We start from the raw sequence: 27,679 nt of genomic DNA on the forward strand, positions 1-27,679 counted from the left end.
AACTGGTGAAATCCAAATATAGTCTATATTTCAGTGAATAATGATATACCTAACTTATGTCTAGGGGCTTCTCCAGTGGCTGAGTCATAAAGAATCCACCTGTGATGCAGGAGATGTGGGTTTGATCCCTGGGTCAGGAAGATCCCCTGGAGAAGGAAATGGCAACCCACTCTAGTATTCTTGCCTGGGAAATCTGGTGAACAGAGGAGGCTGGTAGGCTACAGTCCATGGGGTCACAAAAGTGTCAGATATGACTTAGTGACTAAACCACAACAACCAAGTTATGTCTTAGACTTCACAAATGTACTCAGTTATATAAAATGTTAATGTTAGAGAAAGTTGGGTGGAGAGTGTGTAGGAACTCGTCACTGTTATCTTTGCTACTTTTCTTTAAATCAAAAATTATTCTAAAATAAAAAGTGTATTAAAAAGAAAACTGTAAAACAGATTTTCACTGAAGAAATCAGACATCTAAATGATCATATATTTTTAGCTAATTAAAATCCTGATTTGGAAGAAAACAGTGAGGTTAAAAAAAAACAACATAGTGTTCAGTAACAAAACTATATGGACTATGATCCTTCTATGTATCTAATTGTCGCCCACCAAGCTCCTCTGTCCATGGGATTTTCCAGGCAAGAATACTGGAGTGTGTTGCCATTTCCTTGTCCAAACTGCATATATACACATTAAAATAATAAGAAATGTAAGTGGTTATTTCATGAAAATAGTATTGTTCTTTTATTTTTCTTGTTTAAATCTTCCTATTATTCTCAGCTTTCTATAAGGAAATATTTAAGAGAAAACAAAAGTATTTCCTAAGTATTTATTTGTTTACTTTGTGGTGCTGTATACAAATACATTCTAATTTTTTCAAATAAATAAATTATGTTTCAAATTACATACATTCTTTCTTTATTGTAAGTACCTTGCTGCATGAAGATCATTAAAATATATTAATTTACTAAAACGTTCAGGTTTCCACATTGCCAGAAACACATTTCGAACCATAATTAAACTACATTCTCCTTTCTCTTTCCCTTCCCCGCCCTCTCTCTAAATAGACACACACACACACGCACACACACACACTTGTATATGGAATAATATATAGATCATTTCATACATAAGATAGAGAGAGAGATAGATAAAATCTAGAAAGATGCACCAAACTGTTACCCAGTTAACACTGCTGATCTCTTGTTTTGGGGATTCACTTTCTACATTCTGTGGAAATGTATTGTTTAATTTCTTATTGTTTAAGAATATTGTTTAACTTCTTTTTAACAATAAACATATATTACATTTGTAGTAAAAATTAGCAAGGGCACTTTTTAAAATTGTAAAATCTTTAGATGAAAAACACCTTTCCAAAATATTTCATCTGAGTGTCTACAAACTCAGAGAAACTAAAGGGTAAGTAACAATGGAATAAACGAGAAAAAGCTTTCTCTACTATGATGATTTGATGACTTGGGCACACTCCAACCTCTCTGAGTTATTGTTAGAAACAACATCAGGGATGCACTCTGATTTCGCATTCACTTTTTGACTAGCCATATTGTAGTTCAGATTGCTTAAACAGCTCAACCACACGTTTAATCACTGCAGAGAAGACTTTGTTCTAAGGAGTGAAAAGCAATCAGGGAAATAGGGGGGAAAGGTGGCTTGTCCTGGAATAAACACAATGTATTATTAGCTGTCAAATGAAATTGTAATGTATGTTGTAGAAAAAAGAACTAAACTCTGATAGATTTTTACAATATCTGAGAGTCTCTTAAAAGTGTATGGTGTATGTTTACATATAAATTATATACCATAGATTACTTCTAGGAATTTGTAGTTTCAAAGCCAACTCTGAGTTCACATCCACATGCTAACCTTGTGCAAGCATTTAACCCATTCCTGGAAGAAGAGCTTGGATGTGGTAAGGTGAGAGACCTGGCTCAGAGCACTAGGTGTTGTTCAGCTGACCACTGACCTCCTGTAAGATGAGATTTGATCCTCATGAATAACATGTCTTCATGTTTTTGTTAATATCCTAGGACTGTCTGAAGAAAGAAACAATGCTTGTCCTTCCTGTCACTTTTTCATTTGCATAAAACTAGGGAAGAAATGCATCAACATTTGTATAAATCACTATTCGGTGCCCAAAACTGAATGTAGATTTTGAGTTAGGAGAAAATATAGGAGGGGTGAATTCCTTCCTCTGTCTAAGTTCTGGGAACATTTACTTCCTAAGAGATGAATGGGGAATGTTTGTTGTCAATTAATATATATTGGAGGTATATAAAATGATGATGTGTCTGTTACTCAACTGTCACTGATATGAAACTGACTGCAGAATTACTTTCTGGGATTTAGAATTTACTCCCTCCTTCTGACTTTTTTGTTTATGCACTTTGCAAGACAAAAAGTAATTTCTGCCAACTGCTGAATTATAAATTCAACCTGGGATCTGATAATCAGATTCTACTTTTTCTCTGTTTTATCTCTCATCACAGATGATAAAGATAGTGCAATTGGAATTCAGCTGTGACAGTATAGATGATTAAGCTAAAATCTAATTGGCTTTGCAGTGTTAGCAGAAGCCAAAATTTAATGTCTGCTTTTTTTCCTCCATAGTAAAATAAACCTCTGTGATTCACAGTCTCAGAACAGAATTCCGTTGATTAGGAAAGTCTTTTTATGACTGTATGAAGTCTTATAGTAAATAATTGACTGTGAGAATTAAAACAAAGTTCAAAGTTATGTTTTTCCTTGTGAACTTTTTAGAATGCAATGATTCTCTGAACTGTCACTTAAAAACATAAATGTTTTTGCCAACAAGATATATTTTTAAAATATTCAAAGTCTATTGATTTGAAGGGTAAACTTAAAGATACTTTTAAGCAATATTTGAAATAAGTGTATTCATGACAATTCACTTTATAGCATTAGTTAAGAGCTAAACTTACACTGGAAAATACTGCACAGAAAAGAGAGTGAATATACCTCTGCACCTTCACCACCATGATGTAGCAAGCTCTTGTTACTGTTATCAGGATCCGAAATATCCCCCAGGATGACTGAAGCTAACAAGAGAACTAGGATGTGTGATGAGAAGATATTTATGTCAGGTTTTCAACTTGCTGTTACTTTTTCTCCAATGTCTCTCTTTGGGTTCTTTGGCACAATCTTACCCCAAACTAGAGTCAGGCTTCATCCTGGCTTATAATCCTGAGATAATTAGAGCTATTGAATGTGAAGAGTTGACTCACTGGAAAAGTCCCTGATGCTGAGAGGGACTCGGGGCAGGAGAAGAAGGGGACGACATCACCAACTCGATGGACATGGGTTTGAGTAAACTCTGAGAGTTGGTGATGGAGAGGCTGTGCTGTGATTCATGGGGTCACAAAGAGTTGGACACAACTGAACTGACCTGAGGTTTCCAATGTGACTAGGTTTGACCAAGAGGCACGGATTCGATCCCTGGGTTGGGAAGATCCACTGGAGGAGGACACGGCAACCTGCTCCACCAGCATTCTTGCCTGGAAAGGGCCAGAGGAGCCTGTCGGGCTGCTGTCCATGTTGTCAGAAAGAGCTGGACACAACTGAACACACACACCATCATCATTTCTAGAGCCAATGTGACTCGGTTTTCTAGAACTTAATACTAAAACCTAAAAGTATTTTTATTGAAAAAGGTCTGTTTAGGGTGACTAAGATTCTATTTGTACTTAAAATTTGATCTGAATGATTACAGTTCATCACTGACCCATCCCGTGGGTTGGCCACCCATGAACCAACAGTGTGTAATGAATAAGATCATTTCATTTTCTATTTCTGGTGTGAATAAGAAACAGTTACTATACTGTTGACCACCATCCTCTGTTTCTGAGGGTGGGAAAAAGTTGCTCATACTTTGTATAAGTTTATATAATTTCATGTTTCAATGAAATTCCCTAAGATCAAACTACAACTTCTCATAGCATAGATTAGATTTGTGTTCGTCTAATCATATATGGGTGAGACTGTCTTTTTTCAGAGTAGTTGATAACATGGGCAGCACACTTCTCTATTGGAAAGGCAAGGAGTTAATAAGGAATTTGAAACAGACATGAACCCTAAGAGCAAGGGATAAAGCAAGTTAAAGTTCAGTTCACCATAAACTCTAGGTACTACCACTAAGTTTACTGAAATTGTAATAGAATAAAAAAGAAAACATTAGAAAATGAGTATACCACAGACTCTGCCTTCTAAGATCCTTTATTATTATGTCATAGAAAATAAAATTTGTTAGCAAAATCTGTATTTAAAATCATGAACACTTAGCCTCGTTTAAGAAGGAAAATATTAAAATCTCATACTATCTCAGGGATTAACATTTTTACATTTTCAGGTAAACTCCAAATTTCTAAGTCAAAATTTTGAGGCATATAAGTCATTGATGGAACTTGTTATTAGTATTACAGTTGAAGAAAGAATTTTAAATTGCTAAGGGCTTTCTATCATCATTCTTTACAAGTCCTTTCCATACAGTCCACTTTAGGACACCAAATAAAACAAAAATAGAAAGAGAAGAAGAACCCAGGACTAAAGAGTTTTCAAGAAAAAACCCTTTTTTTGTCATTTATTCAAAACCCTTTTTTTGTCATTATTCATTTATGGGGACACTGATTGGAAGAAGATATACTTCACACTGAAGGTCAACGTACAATAACAAAACTAAAATGTTATTTATTTCTTCTTTTAGGGGCTGATGTTATCAACTTCGATGGCCATGTTGTGTTACCATATAGATTCAGAAACAAGAAGATGAAAACACTGAAAGATGTCATTGCCTTGAAATTTAAAACCTCTGAAAGTGAAGGGGTAATCTTGCACGGGGAAGGACAGCAAGGGGATTATATTACTTTGGAACTCAAAAAAGCCAAGCTGGTCTTCAGTTTAAACCTAGGTATGTTCTGACTTTTGACACCATTCCTTCCATTTATTGGTATCTCTGTTAGTTAAATGCTAATGGTCTTTAATCCTTAAAATGTAAATTATACAAAGAGTTCACATTATGTTGTCAATTCATTTTTAATTCACAGTGTTTGATATCTACTTATATACATACTCATTCATAAATGTGTATTAAACACCTGTTCTATGCAGGTACCATACTAGCATCTGGGGTACAGCTGGACACTGCATAATCTATTATTTTAAAAGAACTAAATCAGAAGAAATGACCTCAAATACTGATGAGTAGCATTAAATCAATTAAATAAGGTTGATATGATAAAGGATACTGTATAGGCAAGAGGGGTAAATATTAGAATATGTAGTGAGGAAAGTCCTCTCCAAGAAGATATTCTTGATGAGGTTTCAGTGATGACAAAAACAAGTCCTGAAAATATCTGGGACAAAGCAGTTGAGAAAGATTCATGAGAGACTAAGACCCGATCTGCCCAAGGAACAGGATGAGGAGGCTAGTGTAGATATTCATAGGATAGGAGATGAAATTAGATGTTATTTTATGAATGGGAACCTGTTGGTAGACTTTAAACTATATGGCGCCTCATGATCTTATTTTTAGAAATGTACTGAGACTTCTGTAAGAGAAAATGCTTGCATGAACATGAGAGTCAAAGCTGGACTTCTGCCTGGTGTAACTGAGACATGGCCGCTGCTTGCAGAAGGTGGCTTTCCGGGAAGATATAGAAAAATAGATTCACTTGGGAGACGGTTTTGGTTGTAAAGTTAGTATGGTTTGTAATTAATTGAGTATGGAATAAAAAAGAAAGGGAACATATAAAGAATAACCCTAGGGTATGGCTTGAGTTCCAAATAGACATTTGTGCCATTATTAGAAATACGGAAAGCCTTGTTTTCTCTTCAGTTTCTTCTAATGGAGGAGTACTAATTCCTTCCAATAGAGAAAGTCTAGAGATCTGTTGGATTGGAGAAGGAAATGGCAAACCCACTCTGGGATTCTTGCCTGGAGAATCCCAGGGACAGTGGAGCCTGGTGGGCTGCCATCTATGGGGTCGCACAGAGTCAGACATGACTGAAGCGACTTAGCAGCAGCAGCAGCAGAGATCTGTGGGAACATGGTGCATTTTAGGGGCCTGTTAGTCATCAAAGTTGAGAATCTATTAGGGAGGTCCATGTGTGGTATTGACAGGAGAAGGTGCTACATGGTGCCTGAGGAGAAGAGACAGTGAACAGGAGAAAATATGAGTATATGGCATCCCAGAGACCAGGGAAGGAGAAGAGGCTGTCCTCTGTGGTCTACTGTGTGGAAGTCACTTAAAACAGAAAAGGGAGGTCACTGGCAGCATAGTGGTTACTGTTGATGTCCTCTCACTAAAATAGAAAGAACAGTAGTTTTATTGTCATCAGTTAAGAAAAGATAAAAAGGGTGCAAATGAATATTTTAAGTATAATCACGAGAAATGAAGGAATCAGAGAAATAATATGCTGATTAGAGAATGAAATGAAACTCAAAGAAGGAGTTACTATTTTGTTTTGGGCTTCTGTTGTTGTTTCTAAGTGGACAAGCCTAATAAATGTTTGTATTTTGATAATGTAGTTAAGATTTACTTAAAACTAAAGGGAAGGTCCACAAGACAGATACTGATATTCAGAGTTACAATTTATGCAAATCAATAATATATCTATCCTCTTCTTGCTGGCCTAACATTTTCAGAATTTATTCAAGCATTGTTTGAAGGGCATCATATATTCCATATTTTTATGTTTAGTGATTTTAGGATTCTATAAAGATTTTGTAATCTAAATTATATCAATAACTAAAACTTGCATGTTAAATGCATCCCAATGGAAAGCTATAAAACTGAAAATTAGAACACAAAGAGATCCTGCCTATTTGATTTTCTTATCAACATGGTTCTAACTCTCTTAAATATGGCTTGTTTCCCATATATTAACTTCTATTACTTTGAAAATCAGTAGTATACCAAAAAATACAAATTCAGTTAGTTTTCTTCAGTTGATAATATAGTGTCTACAAAGATTATTCTTCATTATAAAACTTTTCACATTCAAAATCTTATCTGATAGAAAAAATAGTTTCCATAAACAAGAAAAGTATCCAAAAAAGCTGATTTTAAAATTACACAAAAATATTTAAATTTTTGTATTAAAATCATAAAATGAAAATGCATGCCAAAACCTAGGAAAATTCAAATAGAGAAGTTTAATGTCATTCTTGAATGAAAATTCATTCCACTCTATAACTGTACTAAGACTTTATGAGAAAATATTGGCAAAAAAATGTAAGGAAAACTCATTGCAGAAAAATTATAGTCTATAAACACCAAATGCTCAATCAAGCTTTCTATGAAAGAAATATACAATAAAATAATGATTCCAATTTTTTCAAGCAAGTAAATAAATTTTAAAAATGATAGTATCTGTATTGGTGTGTTATGCAATAAAAAGGATTCTTTGTACTATCCTAAAAATATTTCAAGAAAACAAATTTAATAATATATCTTCAGATATTTTGATTTTCTATATATTTCAATTCAGTAATCATAAAGAAATAATAAGAAACAGCTCTAGAATTTCTGTCCAAGGATGTATACTTTGCAATATTAGTTACAACAACAAATATTGAAAGAAAAAAGCTTCACGCATAGAAATACATTGGTATGTGTTTAAAATATCTGTGAATAATTTGGGGAATATTGTACAGCATTAAATTAAAACAGTAGGCAAACTATAAATGTTAAATCCATATTTTATATGTATATGAATTATATGATTATATGTATATAATTTTTAAAAAATGTCTGGAGGAACTCGACCACAGTATTTTTAGTGGTGGAAATGAGTGATTAATGTTTTACATATTAATTCTTTATAAAATTGGATCATATCTAAGGTAATTTATTATTTCAAACTTTTCTCCTTTTTTTTTTTTTTTTTTAAGTGAAAGACACAGAGTAGCCTTTAAAAGTCATTGGGCCTTGTAAGAGTGAGATGTTACTCTTCTGAAAGAAGAACTGATCATATGGCCTCACACAAAAAGATCGTTACCATGTCATTGGAATACGTAGAGTATTATTGACAAATTTATGACAGCCCATGGAAACACATCCACTCAAATATCCACTCTCACTTTCAATGCTATTTCCTTAATACAGGCACATCTAGCTACTGCTTAGTCTTCTAGTCTAAATATTTAGTGTAATAAAACTGAATGTATTCTTTCACTTAAATTTATTCTTTCTTCCTTTCCCATCCCTACATACGTACACAGTCATAATCACAGTCACAGGGAAACATTTGATTTCATCACCAAAAGGAAAAAAAAAAATTCATATAGGAGATCCATAGAAAATGTCAGGTATAGGTATATTAGCATCATAAGTGTGAAAAAAGGAAATAATTCTTCAGTCAATCATGTGTTTATTTCTATTATGCTATTTATTATGAAGTAATACTCTATTTTATAGCATTTAGTTTTGTCTGACCATAAAAAGCAATGCTTGATTAGACAAAATAGAAAATGGTATAAAATATGTAAACAGCATCCAGAGATGACCTTAATAAATATTTCAGACTCTCACAACCTTCCACTCTTATTTACAGTCCTGTTGCTATGGAGATCTTATTTCAAAACTGAACTAATGCTACATATGTAATTTTGCAGATTTTTATTTTAAAGTATAACTTGAGTAAATTTTCCATAACATTAAATATTATGTTGTACTTAAGATTATGGCTTTAGGAATCAGAAAACATTTGTCATCTTGTATTTTCTTGACCAATAATAATAATAACAACAACAACAACAATAATAAAAATTAACAGGTAACTTTTAATGAACATTCACTGTATGTCAGGAAGTAAGTTCTTTGCTTGTACAGATTAATTTAATCCTTACAGCAACTTTGTAAAGCAGGTACTATTATTTTTCCCTTTTTACATATGACCAAAGAGAGGCTCAGAGAGAGGTCACCTTGGCCAGAATCATGGAGCAAGCCAGTGATGGAACAGCATCAGAATCCAGGGACTCTGGATCCAGAGTCCACGGGGCACTGACTTCATAAGGAATATACCAAACTTAGCAGAATTCATGGCTCAGTAATTGAAAAAAATAATAAAGCTCGTGGTTTTTAAGGGAACAGAGATTTTTCCATCTTTAATTGCTTTTATGTAGTTTGAATATGCAACTGTTTTTAAGTATCATTCCATAATGGTTGTCCTATGTAAACTACAATAGACAGAGATGCCATAAAACGTCCGCCCGTGGTATAGTAGATGACATAGAGTTCTGGTGTCTTTACCTGGTTCCTTTTCCATTCACGTGATTCAGGAAGCAACCAGCTTGGCCCCATATACGGCCACACATCCGTGATGACAGGAAGTCTGCTGGATGACCACCACTGGCATTCTGTGGTCATTGAGCGCCAGGGCCGGAGCATCAACCTCACCCTGGACAGAAGCACGCAGCACTTCCGCACCAACGGGGAGTTCGACTACCTGGATCTGGACTATGAGGTAAACGTGAGGATGTGTACTTTGTCATGCATCAAGTGACTGCTTCAGGTTCATGCTGTCTTGTTGAATTATTGTTAATTATATACCTTCATATACCATTTTCATTTTATTCTCCAAAGAAAATTTACAGCTTCACAACCTGATTTATTAATATAGGTCATTTTATTAAAATTTAAATTGTTAATGAGTTATTGAAATATTTTTTAAAACTTGGAACCAAAGTAGCATATATTTGAAGAAAATATGTTATCAGAGCCATTTAACAAAACCAGACTAAATTAAGTCATAATCTTTCTATTGGTAATTATAAATTGCTTGTTCTTGATAATATACAGTATGTTATGTACATGATTGCCTAATATTTATTAGAAAACATTGCATAAGAAATCCTACATTAAACCATTTATACATTCATGACTATAGATAGTTCTTTTGACAAGTTCTATATTCTCAGATATAAATGTCATAAAATAAATAAAAATACAGACTATTTTAAAGAGATTGTTCATAAATAAAAGGATATTTTTTACCTTCCAAATGACTAAAGGTTAAAAATAATCAGTGACCATATTGGTCTGGTAAAAATATATATTCTCATAATACACTGCGAGGCATATAAGGTTTTTTAAAAATAATTTTTTGGAGAGCAATTTAACTGTAAAGTGTCCATTAAAAATGTTAATCATAAGTAGGAATAAAAGTTCTGTAAAAACAGGTTCATCACTGGGGCACCCCTATGATTTTGCTGTGCCATTTCAATGTGCCTTGGTCCCAATGTTGAAATTACACATGTGTATATACACATATATGTGCGCTATTGATTGCTGTTTTTCAGTTACTAAGTCATGTCGAGCTCTTTCAACCCCATGGACGGCAGCATGCCAAACATCCCTGTCCTTCACTATCTTCTGGAATTTTTTCAAACTCATGTCCATTGAGTCAGTGATATTATTGATATCTACCCATAAATCTTTTAGAACATAAAATGTATTTATCATAAAATAGTATGTGAAAAGTCAGAATTTACAACTGTATTTTTTATTTTCCTTATATGTTTAAATAGTTTCTAATCTAAATTTCCTGTAATATGAATACATTACATATATTTCTAAACAGAAATTTAGAATGGAATATGCAATGTAAACTTTGATATAGAGACTTTATTGACGTTAAAATAAATGTAAGGTTATCAGGGAATAATTACCCCTCCAAAAACATCTCTTTAAAGTGAAAATGATTGTTCAAAGGCAAAGAATATGAAAATTCCCCAAATTCCTATCTTCTCTAAATTAGTATTAATCTTGGCTAATGTGACCTATCTCCTACTGTCTGAGAGAATTTAAAGATGAATTATTCCTTCTCTATTAATAAACTCTGAAGTACCCTAGAAGAGGTGAGAAATCCTAAAACATTAGCAATGGGCAAACACAATTCCAATTTTCAAAAAACAGAATTAAAAATTTGGGATCATAGTCCCTGTTGAGTTTGCAGTGAAATCTATGAATATTCATACACACAATGCCTCCTATATGGTCAGCAGTTTCATCAACACTTCAGAGCCCTTCTAGATAGAATACCACGTTTGAGAACCTCACCTGTGGACTAAAATGCCTGAAACATATTTGTCAGGGAGGCGTAGAAAGAAATTTAAATTGACTAAAAAAGAGTCAGGAGAGACACAACTTCCTTCTCTTTGTAGAGCTACTGCCTGATTACTTTCCTTAGACACTGCAAATATCGGCAGATAGTGCACATGAAAATGCTTGAGTCTACCTTTGTATCTCAACGTGTTGTGATTTTGGAGAGAATCAAGTGTCTGAGCTCAAATTGGAGCCATTAAGCCTGGCTTTAAATCCCTTTTTGCCCCTTCCTGGTTGTGTGACACTGGACGAATCATATTCCCTTTCCATAAAGTGAAATTAGCACATGGCTTGTTAGAGAGAAGGCAACAGGGAATAACAGGTATTACCACATGTTATCAGTTATAATTAATTAGACTGCATATAACAGACACGTTTATTCCTTTCACCTGAAAGGGGCCTGTAGGCAGGTAGCCCTGGGCTCATAAGGCAGAATCGTGATGGTTAAGACCCCAGTCTCCTTTTACTCCACTGCTACTCCATCCCCTCTGCAACTCACTCCAAGTTGACTACTCACTTTCCATTTTGCATTCCAGACAGTAGAGTCACACACAACCCTTTGGCTTAAATCTCATGAGACCAAATCTTGTTCAGAGAGGTTGGTAAATGCCATATATTGGCTGGGGAGCATGTGCTCAGCTGGAAAACAGTGTTATTTTCTTAAAGATGGTGGGAGAAAAGACACTCAAAGGTGTCTGGTAAGCCCTGTCTCACTTTGGAAACTCTTGGCAGCTAACAAAATGGTCAGTGCATTTCTTTTTTAGAGTCAAGGTTGTCACTGAACAACAGTGTCATTAATAAGGCAATAAAGTGAGTCATATCAATATCTGATTATTAATCTAACCACTGCAGCTTTTTTTTTTACCATGAGAATGATTACAGTATTTGAGAATATTTTATTGATGAAGACATATAACAAGAAAGAAGAAGTGACCACCTAATATCAAATGATGAATTACATTAGGAATTGGGAGTTGAACCTGCTTCTCTCAATTGTAAGGGATCTGGTAGATTGAGCCTGTGATGTTTCACCAGGTTACCCTCTGTACGATAGGACATGAGCTGAAGGTTGTTGAAAAGAGAAACTGTAAAGAGTGTCTGAGTCATTATCCTGAAGGAAAATAGGAGTCCCCCAATAAAGAAACTATGCACCCAGAGAAGGAATAAAGCAATACTTTCAACTGTGATAGTATTTAGTAATATTATTCACAGTGTGATGCTACGTGTCATTAAGCATGGAAGATTTTATTACTATCAACTGGAGCAGAGGTTGGTAAAATAAATTGTGGATAGGAAATTCAACACTCCATTAAAGTCTCAGTAATCCTAACCTATGGTATTAAGTACATGTATATAGCACCTAATAAGTTCAGTTCAGTGCCACTTGAAAATATTTTCCTAATGTATTTCAGAACACCCCTGTTTTGCCTTTTGTAGGCTCCCGATTCTTTTTTGTGTGTTTATTCTTAAATAGTTAAACTCTTAAGGTAAATGATATATAGTATATATTCAGCTGTTATTAATACACTTAGTTGCATTTTAAGTGAGTTTTTAAAATTTTTTGGTTTGTCTCATAAACTATTATTAATTTGTCCCTTTTACCCTAAAACTATTTAAGAATTTAAAATGCGTATACACACTGCTATATATAAGATAGATAAACAAGGACCTACTGTACAGCACAGAGAACTGTATTCTGTATCTTTAAATAACCTATAATGTGAAACAGTCTGAAAAGGAATATATATGTATGACTGAATCACTTTGCTGTATACCTGAAATTAACACAACATTGTAAACTAAAAATTAAGAAACGGTTAAAAATAATTTTAAACGTTTACATTAAAAAAACTAAAATGTCAAAGCACTGCATAACAGAGGCATAATACATATCTTCTAAAACCTAAAGATCTCTGCCTTATATATCAAATTTAAAGTTTTGACATTGAAATATGTCTTTCATTTTCCAACCTCTGTAGGAAAAATTGGTAATTGAATACTACTTAAAAGAAATATAATGTCTGGATTAGATATCTTGATATTACAGCTATGATTAATAGATTCATTCACTATTAGTACACGTCATTATTGGCAATACATAATTAAGTATAATTTTCTATTATATGAAATTGATGTTATAATAATGTAATTTGATCAAAGGTATCTGGAAAAATATATGTTCTCTTTTTATTGTGATTTTACCAATTGCTTGAAAATCACAGGAAGGAGTATTGACCTTATTCCTTAGGATTTAGGACACCTATAATATCTTTAAGCCTGTACTTCTCAAATTATAGCCTCCAAACCCAAAGATATTTCCAATCAATATAACAGTGAGACTTTTGGAAATATTTTCTGTATTCACAGTAAGCCTAACAATTTTTTTACTGTAATGATCATTAGACTACAATGTCTAAATAGGGTGAATACAAGATTCCTTCCTTTGGGCTGAAGTCATAAACTTAATATTTTAGTGCTGGTTATTTCATGATGACTAGCAACATTTATTGATAATGTCTTTGATAAGCATAAAAATATATGCTTAACATTTATAAAAGATGCTTGCTGTGTAAAATCTTTTAGAACATTCTCAGGAAAATTGATAAAATGCCTTACAGGTATTAAAAATGCTAGAAATTATTGCTATTTTCTTATATAATCTAATTTTCAGAATTAATACAATCAGTATATACTTAATTTAATTTAACATAATTTAATATGCAACAGACTTTAGAGGCAGAAAAAATGTCTGTATATGTTGGCTGAGGTTACAATAACTGATTTTCGCTGTGTTAGTAGTTTTGTCTAATTTATTGTAAATGTGTTTATTTGTTTAAGCCAAATACAGTGTGAATATTTACATTTTATCTTTTTCTCACAGATAACCTTTGGAGGCATACCTTTCTCCGGAAAGCCAAGTTCCAGCAGTAGAAAGAATTTCAAAGGCTGCATGGAAAGCATTAACTACAATGGCATCAACATAACAGATCTGGCAAGAAGGAAGAAACTTGAGCCCTCAAATGTGGTAAGATTTTCCACCCCCATAATATTGGTTCCTAGAAAAATCAAAGAAATTTTGTTTTGTCTGGACTGTTAATGGACAACAGTATCATAGCATTTGTTATCAGGCTTGTGGGCTCAACCACATAAAACTAATTTTAGAGGTACTTGAAAATATGGAGATACTGGATGTACTCTAAGACTAGATATTGATTTTTGAGTTAAAGTTACTGGAAATAGAAAGTTTGTTTCAGATGGGGCCTGGAATTTCAGCCCCAGAGTTTCTAGATTTCCCATGACAGAAGGACAGTCATCCCAACTGTTCAGCAGCCCTTAAGTCAGCACATGTTTCCAAATGTCACATTGTACAGAATGCTGCATTTCTTGATGATAATGTAATTCACTATTTAAAAATCTTAAAAGCCAGGAGCCTTATTATTTTTTTCCATGTTTCCAAAGCTGATTCACCCAGGTATATAAAGAAATAAACTTCTTGTCAAAGCTCTAAACATACTAAGTATTATGCATTCAGTAAAGATGGATTCGATTGGATAGTGAAGTCTGTGACTCAGAAGCTCACAGTGGTCCTGGCTCTGGTGTGTGTGTTTCCACGTTGAACTATTTCAGAGTGAAAGCATAGTCTCCCAGTCAAGTCAGACTCACTGGGACTCCGTGGACTGTAACCCCCCAGGCTTCTCTCTCCATGGAATTTTCTAGGCAAGAATACTGGTGTGGGTTGCCATTTCCTTCTCCAAAACTATTTCAAGGAGGAGAACAAAAATCAAAGAAAACCCTAGTACATTTGCCTCCCTACAACACCACATAAGATTACTATAAGAGAAACTTATAACTCTGGTATGTGGGTTCCTTCTGGTTCTGAAAGAACAGGAGTTTCTTCAGTTCCAAAGTGTCACTGGGAAGATCCTGGGAATCCAGAGATCCATGCATTTGGAAGTCAGTGGGAGTAGAAAATATCATGAGTGTTTGTACTATGTTCTGACTTTGATGGATTTGTTATCCAAAATTTGAGCCTGGGGTTTTCAAAAAATGAGCGGACAAATGGAAATGCCCAATGAATAAAGAGGAGTTCTGGTTGGATATAAGAAACTATAAAATAATTTGTTGTTTAGTCTCTAAGTCGTGTCCAAATCTTTGTGTAGTCCACTAGGCTCCTCTGTCCGTGGGATTTCCCAAGCAAGAATACTAGAGTGGGTTGTCATTTCCTTCTCCAGTGGATTTTCTTGATCCAGGGATCAAACCTGTGTCTCCTGCATTGACAGGCAGATTCTTTATCGCTGAATCACCAGGGAAGCTCATAAAATAATAGTTGAATGTAGATTTTTTTTTACTAATTATCTTTCTAAATTAATGAAGAATTAGTACTAATAGTTGAAAAGTAAACTTTGGTGACATTTTCTTACAAGATATTGACTGTAGGGGAAAATAATAGCTCCTTGTATAGGTAACAGGTACTGTGTGAGACCTGTTACCTTTATGATACTCTAAGAACTATACTACAGGGGAGATATTGTCATAAATATCTTGTGGATGAAAACTGAGGTTTAACTTAGAAAAAGCAAACACAGATTGTGGACTCACAGTATACAGTCCCCAAGGTCACAGCTTCTTTCCATGTTGTGTCATTTCTTATCTAGAGCAGTATTTATATATATGTTATTTTAAGCTTTGGATAAAATGGCATCAGAGTCCTTTTGCTTCCTCAGAAATTAACACCTAAGACAGAAAGATACAGTATCCAAATCATCATAATACCTTTCCCACTATTTACACCTTTAAGAAGAAGTAAAGTGTTATTTGTGCCTAAACCTCCCATCTGGTCCTCACATATATCCATTAGGTTCTCAAACTACAGAGAATTGCACTCTGGAGACCCATCCCAAAGTCAGCTTTAACCACAATATATTGTTGCTTATAAATGGTATTTTAACCTGAATAACAAAGACATTTTAAAAAGCCTGAATTATCTATAATTACATTTGTTAAAATGGAAGGAGCAGACACAAAAAAGGCTTTTAAACAAAAATAAACATATGTATTAAAAGGTTTAGGCAGCGTAGAGGCAGGCAGGACATTTTGCAAGTTGCTCTGTGAAGGCAAATATTTACAGAGGAGATTTGCTTTTGAAGATGTCAGGTGCTAATATTTCTGTGTAATTGGCTCAGCACTTACCCTGCACCGTTCTCCTTACACACACCTATTTCCTCATTAAATGCTGACTCCAGAATCAGCACCCTCACTCAGAACTTTTCACTCTGCTGGGAGACAGTCTTCACAACACAGGCAAGCGGTCAGTTACGTCATGTCAGTTTTTGTGCATAGGCAGTTTTTTTCATCTGGATAAGTAAGCCCTTAAAAATAGTCATCTAATCATCTGTGAAGATACAGGGCTTCCCAGATGGCCCTAGTGGTAAAGAACCTGCCTGCCAATGCAGGAGGCATAAGAGATGCCGGTTTGATCCCTGGGTGGGGAAGATCCCCTGGAGGAGGGCATGGTGACCCCCTCCAGTATTCTTGCTTGGAGAACCCCATGGACAGGGGAGCCTGGGGGGCTGCAGTCCATGGGATCACAAAGAGTTGGACCCGACTAAAGCGGCTTAGCATGCATGCACATGCAGGTACAGCACAAATTTAATTTAAATATTAATTGGGGGGGCCAGCCTAACTTAGATTAAATGGTTAATGTACTAAAATAGAAGAACTATGCCTCTGGGGATAAGTATGTGGTGTTGTTTAAGGAAACAATAAAGAAAAAAATCCCTTCAAATCATATTCCTCAAGATATAGTGGGATTAAAAAAAAAAGATGGAGAAAAATGTAGATTTTTTTTCATATCTTTAAAAGGAAGGTACTTAGATACTAGAATATAAAATTCAGTGTATCTGAATAATCAAATTTCTTTGTACCAAATAGAGGAAGCATGAGGGGAAGGAGGAAGCTTTAATTGAAAGTTTTCTTTTCCTTTTGTACATTCATGTCACTGTTTCTGAAAGCATTAATGTATTATGATATATGCACATTTCATGGGAATGTAAATGAGAGTTTGAGTTGAATAAGAAAATAATCTGTTGTTTAGTTGCTCAGTCATGTCTGACTCTTTGCGACCCTATAGATTGCAGCACACCAGGCTTCCCTGTCCTTCACCATCTCCCAGAGCTTGCTCAGACTCATCTCCATTGAGTCAATGATGCCATCTAACCATCTCATCCTCTGTCGTCCCCTTCTCCTCCTGCCCTCAATCTTTCCCAGCATCGGGGTCTTTTCTAATGAGTCGGCTCTTTGCATCTGGTAGGCAAAATGTTGGAGTTTCAGCTTCAGCATCAGTCCTTCCAGTGAATATTCAGGGTGATTTCCTTTAGGATGGACTGGTTTGATCTCCTAGCAGTCTGAGGGACTCTCAAGAATCTTCTCCAACACCACAGTTCAAAAGCACCCATTCTTCAGTGCTCAGCTTTCTTTATGGTCCAACTCTCACATGGCACACATGACTACTGGAAAAACCACAGGTTTGACTAAATAGTTAATATTAATTTACGTACATTAGCTACGTGGATAAGACTCAAGAATATTTGCCCCATCCTAGTTTAATAAACAGCAACCAAGAGATCAAAGTTCCCAGTGAGACTAGATTTATATATTAATAAATAATTGACCAAGGCATCTCCTCCCTGGCTGATGCAGCATCAGAGGTGAGGGACGAGGAAGCAGCTCTTTGCTTTTCTTCAGAAAGTCCAGTGGTCCACTCCCAAGCCCACCACACAGGGCCGCATCCATTCCATAGCCAGCCCATCACACCAGGCTGTCAGTTTGTCGAATCCGTGATGCAAGGTGCTTGTATGAGTCTCTCAGTCTGATGGCCAGCTGCTGGACTCTGTTCGCTACAGCAGAAAGGGCAGCCAGGACATGTCCTTTCAAGGACACGTGAGTCTGTGTCACATGGCTGCACATGGGGATTGCACACAGCTCAAGCTCCGTTTTGAAATGTGTGCAACTCTCACTTCGTCAGCTGTCTTACATGGGTGCTTGTTTTATTCTCCATTTTCCTCAAAGCATGCCCTTCTGTCTTCCAGGGAAATTTGAGTTTCTCCTGCGTGGAGCCCTACACAGTGCCTGTCTTTTTCAACGCTACCAGTTACCTGGAGGTGCCCGGACGGCTTCACCAGGACCTGTTTGCGGTTAGCTTCCAGTTCAGGACTTGGAACCCCAGTGGTCTCCTGCTTTTCAGTCATTTTGCGGATGACCTGGGCAATGTGGAGATTGACCTCACTGACAGCAAAGTCAGCGTTCACATCAACGTCACGCAGACCAAGATGAACCAGATAGACATTTCGTCAGGTCAGTGAATCTATTCAGTGTTCGCGCCTGAAGCTGCTGTTGTGATTTCCAGCTAAGGTTATGTTTTTACTTTGTTGTCACACGCTCGTGATTATGTTTGGATTCAGATACTGAGATCTCTCCTTGGCTTCCCTGAGGGCAGGCTGAATGAGGGAAACTTAGAAATGCTGAAAGGATGAGGGCAGGCAAGGAGGAAAGTTGGTTGGGACTGTCTTGACAGGACTGACTTTTCACAAATGCTGGTCCCTCTCGCATAGAGCAGTGGATATTCCTCTAAGATCATATGTTTAAAAACAAAGAATGTTTGTTTTATTAACATAAGGACACTTCATATCTTTTCACCTTATGGGCACTCACATTCCTTTTGCTATGAGTAAGAAGGTTGCGTTGATGTAAATTATGACTTTAAAGGTAAGGTCTACTGTTTGAATCACAAGCTCTGTGGTCTTCTAAATTTATGCAAAGTATTAGGGAGAAAAAAGGGAAATTAATACAAAGAAGAATGACAAGAGATAAGAATGACAAGAGACAACTGAAGGCAGCCTGGACTGGCTAAGTAGAGTGATTTTTAAACTTGACATTTTAGTGGCATGATAAACTAAGACTTAGGTAATATTGTTGTTATTTGAATAAACTCATCGACCTTAGAATAATCCTTGAATATGATGGTACAAAGAAAGATGATATTGCCAAATGAGATATCATAAACAAATAAAATGATATCAGCTATGGGACTGAAAAATAGTAAAAAAAAAAAAACAAAACAAGAAGTCATCAAATTTCTCTAGAAGTTTCTTGAAAGCAGTGTTTTAAGTAAGTACTTATTCTAAGTAATTAACTACTTAGAAATGGAAGATGGGAAGAAAAAGAGTATTTCCTGAGCACCTTGTACAGATGTACCAAATACTGAGAGAGAAGGTTCATAACAGAAGGCTCAATTGTGTGACTGTGAGCTCTGATTTCTAAACATTCTGTGTTCACTCGTGACACTTATGATTGGGCCCATCTCATTTCTCCTCTATGCTATCAGCTCCTCGAAGGCAGAGGCCATGCCCCTGCACATAGAGCAATGCCTGGAACATCAGAGATGCCCCAGGAATGTTGAAATCAGCCCTGTGGATCTGTGAACGAGTGTTCACAGAATATCTCCTGCTTGAGGATATGTGCCTTTTCATACAACAGGCTGTGTGTTTTTGTATGAGCTGGCTGTGTGGTCTGTTACAGAAAAGGACTCAAGGAAGACACAGAAGCCATTATGTCACAGGTGTATCTGAATAATTGAAATCAAAAGCTATTGTAAAACACCTAGATATTTACTTTTGCTTTTTTTTTTTTTTTGCATTGTTAGTTTTGCTTTTTCTCCGAAAGTTCAGAGTGAAAATGATTGATCACCATTTTTTATCACTGCATCTCAGTATAAATACTTGTGGGAGAGTTAGAGTAAATAGAAATTATCTGGAGAGACCAGAATAGCACATAAAACAAATACACATACAAATATTTACCACCGTTGAAAAACTCCCCACTAGATTCTGTTAAAATTGATGTTTAGGCATTAAAAATACAAGGATGAAGTCCTCCCTCCTGGAAAAAACCCAAACTCCTGGTAGTTTTCCATGTAACAAGTACCATTATAATTAAAAGAATAGGATCTTAAACATAGTGATCAATAAATATTTGCTCATTTAATGTGGTCTAATTTAGGACTCCAGGATATTCTCAACTGATTTAAAATGTGTTTATTAAAATGTAAAAGAATAAACAAAGGAATACAATATGCAGCATCTAATTTACCTTAATGTGTATGTGTGCTCAATTGCTCAGTCATAAGTAACTCTTAGTGACTCCACGGACTATAGCCTGCCAGGCTCCTCTGTCTATGGGATTTTTTGGCAAGAATAGTGGAGTGGGTTACCATTTCCTCATAAGTTTCCTTAAATATTATAAAAGTAAACTTTAGATGTTTTTGTTAATTTATCGTAGAATCTGTGCAAATTAAGGAAAACAGGATGTGATATCTGAATTTTTCTGTAGTCTCATTCTTATGTAGTCCAATGAAATATTTACATTTCAAAGATTTCTATTTTTCCCATACATAGACTACACTGATATTTGCTTTTAACAAAGGATAATTGTTCTGTGTTATATCTACCCTATTCTTTCTATGAAGTACAGTTGATTTTATTATTGTGTTAGCTTCAGGCTTCAGGTGTATAAGAAAGTGATTCATATATATTTTTTTTTCTTTTTAAGAGTATTTTTCCATATCAGTTATTATAAGATATTGGATATAGTTCCTTGTGCTATACAGTTCATCTTTATTGCTTTTTTTATGTATAGCGGTGTGTTTATTAATCCCGTACTACTGATTTATCCCCCACTCTTTTCCCTTTGGTAACCATAATTTTGTTTTCTGTATCTGTGAGTATATTTCTGTAAATAAGTTCATTTGTATCTTTTTAGAGTTCAGATATGTGATATCATATGATATTTTCTTTTTCTGTCTGACTTAGTATGATCATTTGTAGGTCCATCCATGTTGCTGCAGATGGCATTATTTCATTCATTTTTAATCAGGTCACATCACCTCATGGGAAATAGATGGGGAGACAGTGGAAACAGTGTCAGACTTTATTTTTTTGGGCTCCAAAATCACTGCAGATGGTGACTGCAGCCATGAAATTAAAAGACGCTTACTCCTTGGAAGGAAAGTTATGACCAACCTAGATAGCATATTAAAAAGCAGAGACATCACTTTGCCAACAAAGGTCCGTCTGGTCAAGGCTATGATTTTTCCAGTGGTCATGTGTGGATGTGAGGGTTGGACTGTGAAGAAAGCTGAGAGCTGAAAAATTGATGCTTTTGAACTATGGTATTGGAGAAGACTCTTGAGAGTCTGTTGGACTGCAAGGAGATCCAACCAGTCCATCCTAAAGGAGATCAGTCCTGAATGTTCGCTGGAAGGACTGAAGCTGAAACTCCAGTACTTTGGCCACCTCATGCAAAGAGTTGACTCATTGGAAAAGACCCTGATGCTGGGAGGGATTGGGGGCAGGAGGGGAAGGGGACGACAGAGGATGAGATGGCTGGATGGCATCACTGACTCGATGGGCATGAGTTTGAGTAAAGTCCGGGAGCTGGTGATGGACAGGGAGGCCTGGCATGCTGTGATTCATGGGGTCACAAAGAGTCGGACACGACTGAGTGACTGAACTGAACTGAGCATTTAATTGTGTCTACATACCACGTGTTCTTCATCCATTCATCTGTCAGTGGACATGTAGGTTGCTTCTCTGTTTTGGTTACTGTAAATAGTGTCACAGTGAACACTGGGGTGAATGTGTCTTTGGGATTTAGAGTTTTTGTCCTTTCCAGATAAATGCCAAGAAGTGAGATTGCTGGATCATATGGTAGTTCTATTTTTAGTTTAGAACCTGCCCTAACTATTTTTAGTTTGTTGAGGAACCTTCAGACTGTTTTTTCCATTGTAGCTGCACCAGTATACAATCCCACCAGCTGTGTAGGAGGGTGCCCTTCTCTCCATGCCCCTTCAGCATTTATTATTCACATATTGTTTGATGATGGCCTTTCTGACTGATGTGAGGTAATAATTCATTGTTGTTTTGATTTGCATTTCTCCAATAATCAGTGATGTTAAGCATCTTTCAATGTGCCTGTTGACCATCTGTCTTCTTTGGAGAAATGTCTCATTAGGTCTTCTGTCCACTTTTTGATAGGGTTGTTGTTTTGATACTGAGTTCTATGAGCTATTTGTTTATTTTGGAAAGTAAACCCTTGTCAGGTGCATTGTTTGCCATTATTTTCTCCTTTTCTGTAGGTTATCTTTTCATTTTATTTATGGTTTCCTTTCCTATGTAAAAACTGATAAGTTTAATTAGGTTTCATTTGGTTATTTTTGCTTTTATTTCTTTTGCCTGGGGAGATTGATCTAAGAGCATATTACTGCAATTTATGTCAGCGAATGCTTTGCCTATGTCCTCTTCTAGGAGATTTATGGTATCATGTCATATTTAAGTCTTTAAGCCATTTTGAGTTTATTTTTGTCATGGTGTATACTTATATTTCAAATATGCGGTGTTGTTAGCTAAAATCACCATGCTGTACAATAGATTCCCCCGGACATTTTCATCTCCTTACTTAAAAATGGTACCCTTTGACCAATATACAACAAGCCCCTGGCAACCACCGTTATTCTACTCTTTGATTCTATGACTTCTAGTTTAAGATTCTACATGTAAGTGAGGTCACACAGTATTTCTCTTTCTCTGACTTGTTTCATTGAGCACAGCATCCTCCAGGTTCAAATGATTTTGACCAAAACAATGAGAAAACATTTTATATCATACTCAATACCTACTGAAACAAAGTTTTCATGAAATATAATTTACCTTATGCTTTAATGTGATCTCATAATTTTGTTGTTTTCTCCTCTGTCGCTCTTCAATTAAAAAAAAAAAAATACCATGATCCACTAAGTGATTTCATGACCTAAAGACAAGCTGCAACCCATTATTAGAAAAACACCGACCTATTGACTGGTCTTCTCATTTGAAGAGTTGGGATTTTTTAAAGTTCTAATTACCTGAGAGTGTTTATGCCAACAATTCATAATGGAAAATTAAATGTATTTAATTTTTAAGAATGTATGTATTTAATGTATTTAATTAATTTAAAAGAAACAATATTATAATATTGGAACAGTAGTGAAAAAAAAAAGTATTTGTGTGTATTACTGTCTGATACATAGCCAAACAAAACACACACACACACACACAGACACACACACACACACACACACAGAATCTGAATACCATTTGAAATAAAGTTTTTAATTGCAAAATGCATCAATTTTATGCCACTAATTACAAATAGATGCTTAGAATACTACTGTAAAGTTTTCACCTGCCCTGTTAATAAGGTGATGAAAAGTGGTTTAGCATTTATATGGAGAAAGGAACATGATTTCTGTTAATGACCTTTCTCACCTATTGAAAAAAAAATCAATTTCTATCCATGTAAACAAAACCTTTTAGAAGAATCATTCAGAATATGTCCTCCTCCTAAATCAACTGTTAGCTAAGTTGAAGTGTTCAAACCTCATTGTTTTGTTTATGAAGAGAGTGCAACCGTGAGTGCATGCTAAGTCACTTCAATCTTGTCTGACTTTGTGCGACCCTATGAACTGTAGTCCACCAGGCTCCTCTGTCCATGGGATTCTCCAGGCAAGAATACCAGAGTGGGATGCCATGCCCTCCTCCAGGGGATCTTCCTGACCCAGGGGTTGAAACTGGGTCTCTTGAATTGCAGGTAGATTCTTTACCATTTGAACCACCAGGAAAGCCCCACATTGCTTCAGTTATCGAATGGCTTCTTAACATCCACACTGCTTCATAAACTTGTCCTCAGTAAACATCAGTTCTGTATTCCTGTCTCCAAAGGGAATCTTCCTGGGGCCTTGCTTTATTTCTGTTTTGCAGGACAATTTCCTTTGTAAACCTTTGATAAATTTCCATTTGGGTCCTTTAAGGGAAAATAGCTTAGTCCACCCAAACTGCCATAATAAAACCTGTTAACTATGTGGTTTTTACACACACACACACACACACACACACACACACACACACACACACACACACACACACACAAGGGAAAATAGCTTAGTCCACCCAAACTGCCATAATAAAACCTGTTAACTATGTGGTTTTTACACACACACACACACACACACACACACACACACACACACACACACACACACACACACACACACACACACACACACACACACACACACACCCCCCTTATAGTTCTGGGGGCTGGAAGCCTGAGATCAGGATTAGGGTGCCAGTCTGGTCAAGCTGGTGAGAGCCTTCTTCCTAGTTGCAGACTGCAGACTTCTTGCTGTGTTCTCATGAGGGAGTTGGACCATAAATAAGGTTGTATGTGTGCTAAGTCACTTTAGTCATGTCCGACTCTTCATAGCCCTGTGGACTGTAGCCCACAAGGCTTCTCTGTCCAAGGGATTCTCCAGGCAAGAATACTGGAGTGGGTTGCCTATTCCTTTTCCAGAGGATCTTCCTGACCCAGGGATCAAACCCACCTCTCTTTATGTCTCCGGCATTGAGGGCTGAAGAATTGATGCTTTCGAATTGTGGTACTAGCAAAGACTCTTGAGAGCCCCTTGAACAGCAAGGACATCAAACCAGTCAAGCCTAAAGAAAATTAACCCTGAGTATTCATCAGAAGGGCTGATGCTGAAACTGAAGCTGCAATACTTTGGCCACCTGACACAAAGAGCTGTCTCATTAGATAAGAGCCTGATGTTGGGAAAGATTGAAGGCAAAAGGAGAAGAGGGCAGTAGAAGATGAGATGTTTAGGTAGCATCACTGACTTGATGGACATAAATTTGAACAAACTCTTGAAGATGGTAAAGAACAGGGAAGCCTGGTGTGCCACAGTCTCCAGGGTCGCAACGAGTCGGACATGACTTATGACTGAACAGCAACAGCGAACACATGGTCAAGGGGTGAGCTGTGCTGTCTGCTTTATCAGAACTCTCATCGCCTTCCTGAGGGCTCCACCCTCCTGACCTGAGCACCTATCAAAGCCCCATCTCCTAATACTGTCATTCTGGGCATTAGGATTTCAACACATGAATTTCAGCACACATCCAGACCATAGCCTAAGGAATAGACATTTTCCTGGCTTTGTGCATAGCTGGGAAACTTGCTGGCAAATACTGGCAAGTTCCCAGTTCAATCTCAGCAAATGCATTTCCCAGGGACTGCTCCTGGCACTGTCTGTTCTACACAATTAGAATATCTCTTCTCTTGATTTTACAAACATTTGAAAATGTAGTTAGTATATTAATATTTGGAAGAATTGATCCATATACCAATTTCTAAGTTCAGTGATAATTGGCATCATGAGGTTTATTTTTCCTCACATAAGAAAAAAAAGTGTTATTCATTCATATCCAACTCTTTCAGACCCCATGGACAGTAGCCTCCCAGGTTCCTCTGTCCATGGAATTCTCCAGTCAAAAATACTGGAGTGCGTAGTCATTCCATTCTCCAGGGGATCTTTCTGTCCCAGGGATAGAGCCCAGGTCTCCCACATTGCACACAGATTCTTACCATCTGAGCCATGAGGCAAGCGCCAAGGAAAAAAGATTGTTTATAATATTTTTTATGTTTTAAGTTATTGAGAATTGATTTTCAGCTCTATAATTTCAAACTCCATATAATTTTATAGTTTTCTTAAAATAAATTTCTATAACTCAAAAATTAAGTAATGTTTAGGCATTACTTCACATACTTCAAGTGATTTATTTTACATTGTCTTATAGTAAAGTGGAGAATTATTTGATAATATGTATTATATTCCTTAATTCAAACTTAAGCCATAGTTTTTTAGAGGCTGAACATATTAGAAGTCTTGACATATCCTTTAATTAAATTTGAGTCATGATGATTCAGGCTTCCCTCATGACTCAGCTGGTTAAGAATCCGCCTGCAATGCAGAAGACCTGGGTTCGATCCCTGGGTTGGGAAGATCCCCTGGAGAAGGAAAGGCTACCCACTCCAGTATTCTGGCCTGGAGAACTCCATGGACTGTATAGTCCATGGAGTCTCAAAGAGTTGGACATGACTGAGTGACTTTCAGTAAAGACATACGTTGATATATTATCACAGTACATATCAAATAATAAAAGTAATTGAAAACAAGTAAATATTTTCAGTGAAGAGGTTATTTTAAAGAGCACATCCTTATGTGGAATACTATTTTGGCAAAAGAAATCATGTTTCTCAAAAATCCTATAAAAATTGGAAAATATAGTGAATAAAAGTGTTTACAAAAATTATGTAGAATATAACCCCAATATTATTATTTTTATAAATATATAGATAACTAGAAAAGAGATCTGAATGAAATAAATCTGGATAATGCTAACCAATTATCTCTAATTGGTAGGTTATCAGTCCATTGCTAATTTCTTAACATATTTTCCATAATATCCAATTTTCTAAAACAAACATCAAGTAGTGTTAAAAAAATGTATACAGTAATACAATAATACTTGGGGGTAAAATGACACTCCTAAAAAGTATAACGCTTAATAACATGATGAATGGAAATTCCATAGAGTAAGTTATATCGACTTAAAAGGTCTAGTTTCCCTACTTAAATAGAAGCATTTATATAATCAATTTTTAAAAACTATGTCCATAAACAATGGGCTTCAGCTTCATTTCCTTAATGGCATTTACATAAAAAATGGAACATTTTATGTTGAGTCTGTGAGCATTTATTTGAAAATATACATAACTGATTGCAAACATTTTTTTCTTTTTTGATAAATAAAGGAAAAGAGGGAGGGGGAGATAGCTGAATTCATATGTAAACACATTTTCCCTTGAAACTGTTACTGGCTCTCAGGGAACAACAAATTTTATTTTTCTCTCTTAATAGTGAATCAGGGGTTACAAGTATCTTTATTTCCAAATGGGGCTTCCCTGGTGGCTCAGATGGTAAAAATCTGCCTATAGTGCAGGAGACCTGGGTTCAATCCCTGGGTCAGGAACACCCCCTGGAGAAAGAAATGGATATGCAGTCCTATAGTCCATGGGGTCACAAAGAGATGCAACTGAGTGAAAATTTCTGTATATATAATTCTACTAAAAAAAAAAAATCTAAAAAATAGGTTTAGAAGTTTCTTCTTTCAAATGGTTTTCTAGATACCTAAAATGTTCAAGGAAAACATAAATTCATCATTTTAGGATGCCGAAGACAAAATACAGCTCTGTGTTCTTGGGAACGATGGAGCCTGAGCAAGGTTGATTGGTGAAGCATTGTGCTCATTTTAATTAGGAGCTTACATGTGTGCTAGGATAGCATATCTCCTCTTTTTAGCAAGAACCAAAAGCGAGATGGATATAGAGCTATAGACACAGATCTGTAGATATAAATATAGATCACCTTGGATATACCTGCAACACAGATGGCTGATTTTATTCTCCCAAGTTCACAGATAGTCTTGCTGTGAGAATCGCCTGGTACCGAGTCAAAAGCATTTGAGTTAACAGTGTGTTGCTCCCAGGTAGTGTCACCTAACTGACTTTTTATTATATTTCAATTCCCAAAGTGGCTGTGCTATCATCATGCC

At 35.9% G+C, this 27,679-nt stretch overlaps 1 protein-coding gene across 1 annotated transcript in view; it reads left to right on the forward strand.

The window, feature by feature from the left end:
- The window catches only part of CNTNAP2 (contactin associated protein 2), a 2,205,784-nt gene that overhangs the window by 954,980 nt on the left and 1,223,125 nt on the right, over positions 1-27,679 (forward strand). Inside the window, exons 6-9 of the mRNA XM_043872451.1 lie at positions 4,736-4,939; positions 9,314-9,498; positions 14,020-14,163; positions 18,227-18,491. Of these exons, the coding sequence (XP_043728386.1) occupies positions 4,736-4,939; positions 9,314-9,498; positions 14,020-14,163; positions 18,227-18,491 (798 nt within the window). The remainder of the gene's footprint in view (positions 1-4,735; positions 4,940-9,313; positions 9,499-14,019; positions 14,164-18,226; positions 18,492-27,679) is intronic.

Source organism: Cervus elaphus, chromosome 18, assembly GCF_910594005.1.
Source record: "Cervus elaphus chromosome 18, mCerEla1.1, whole genome shotgun sequence".
Taxonomy (NCBI): Eukaryota; Metazoa; Chordata; class Mammalia; order Artiodactyla; family Cervidae; genus Cervus; species Cervus elaphus.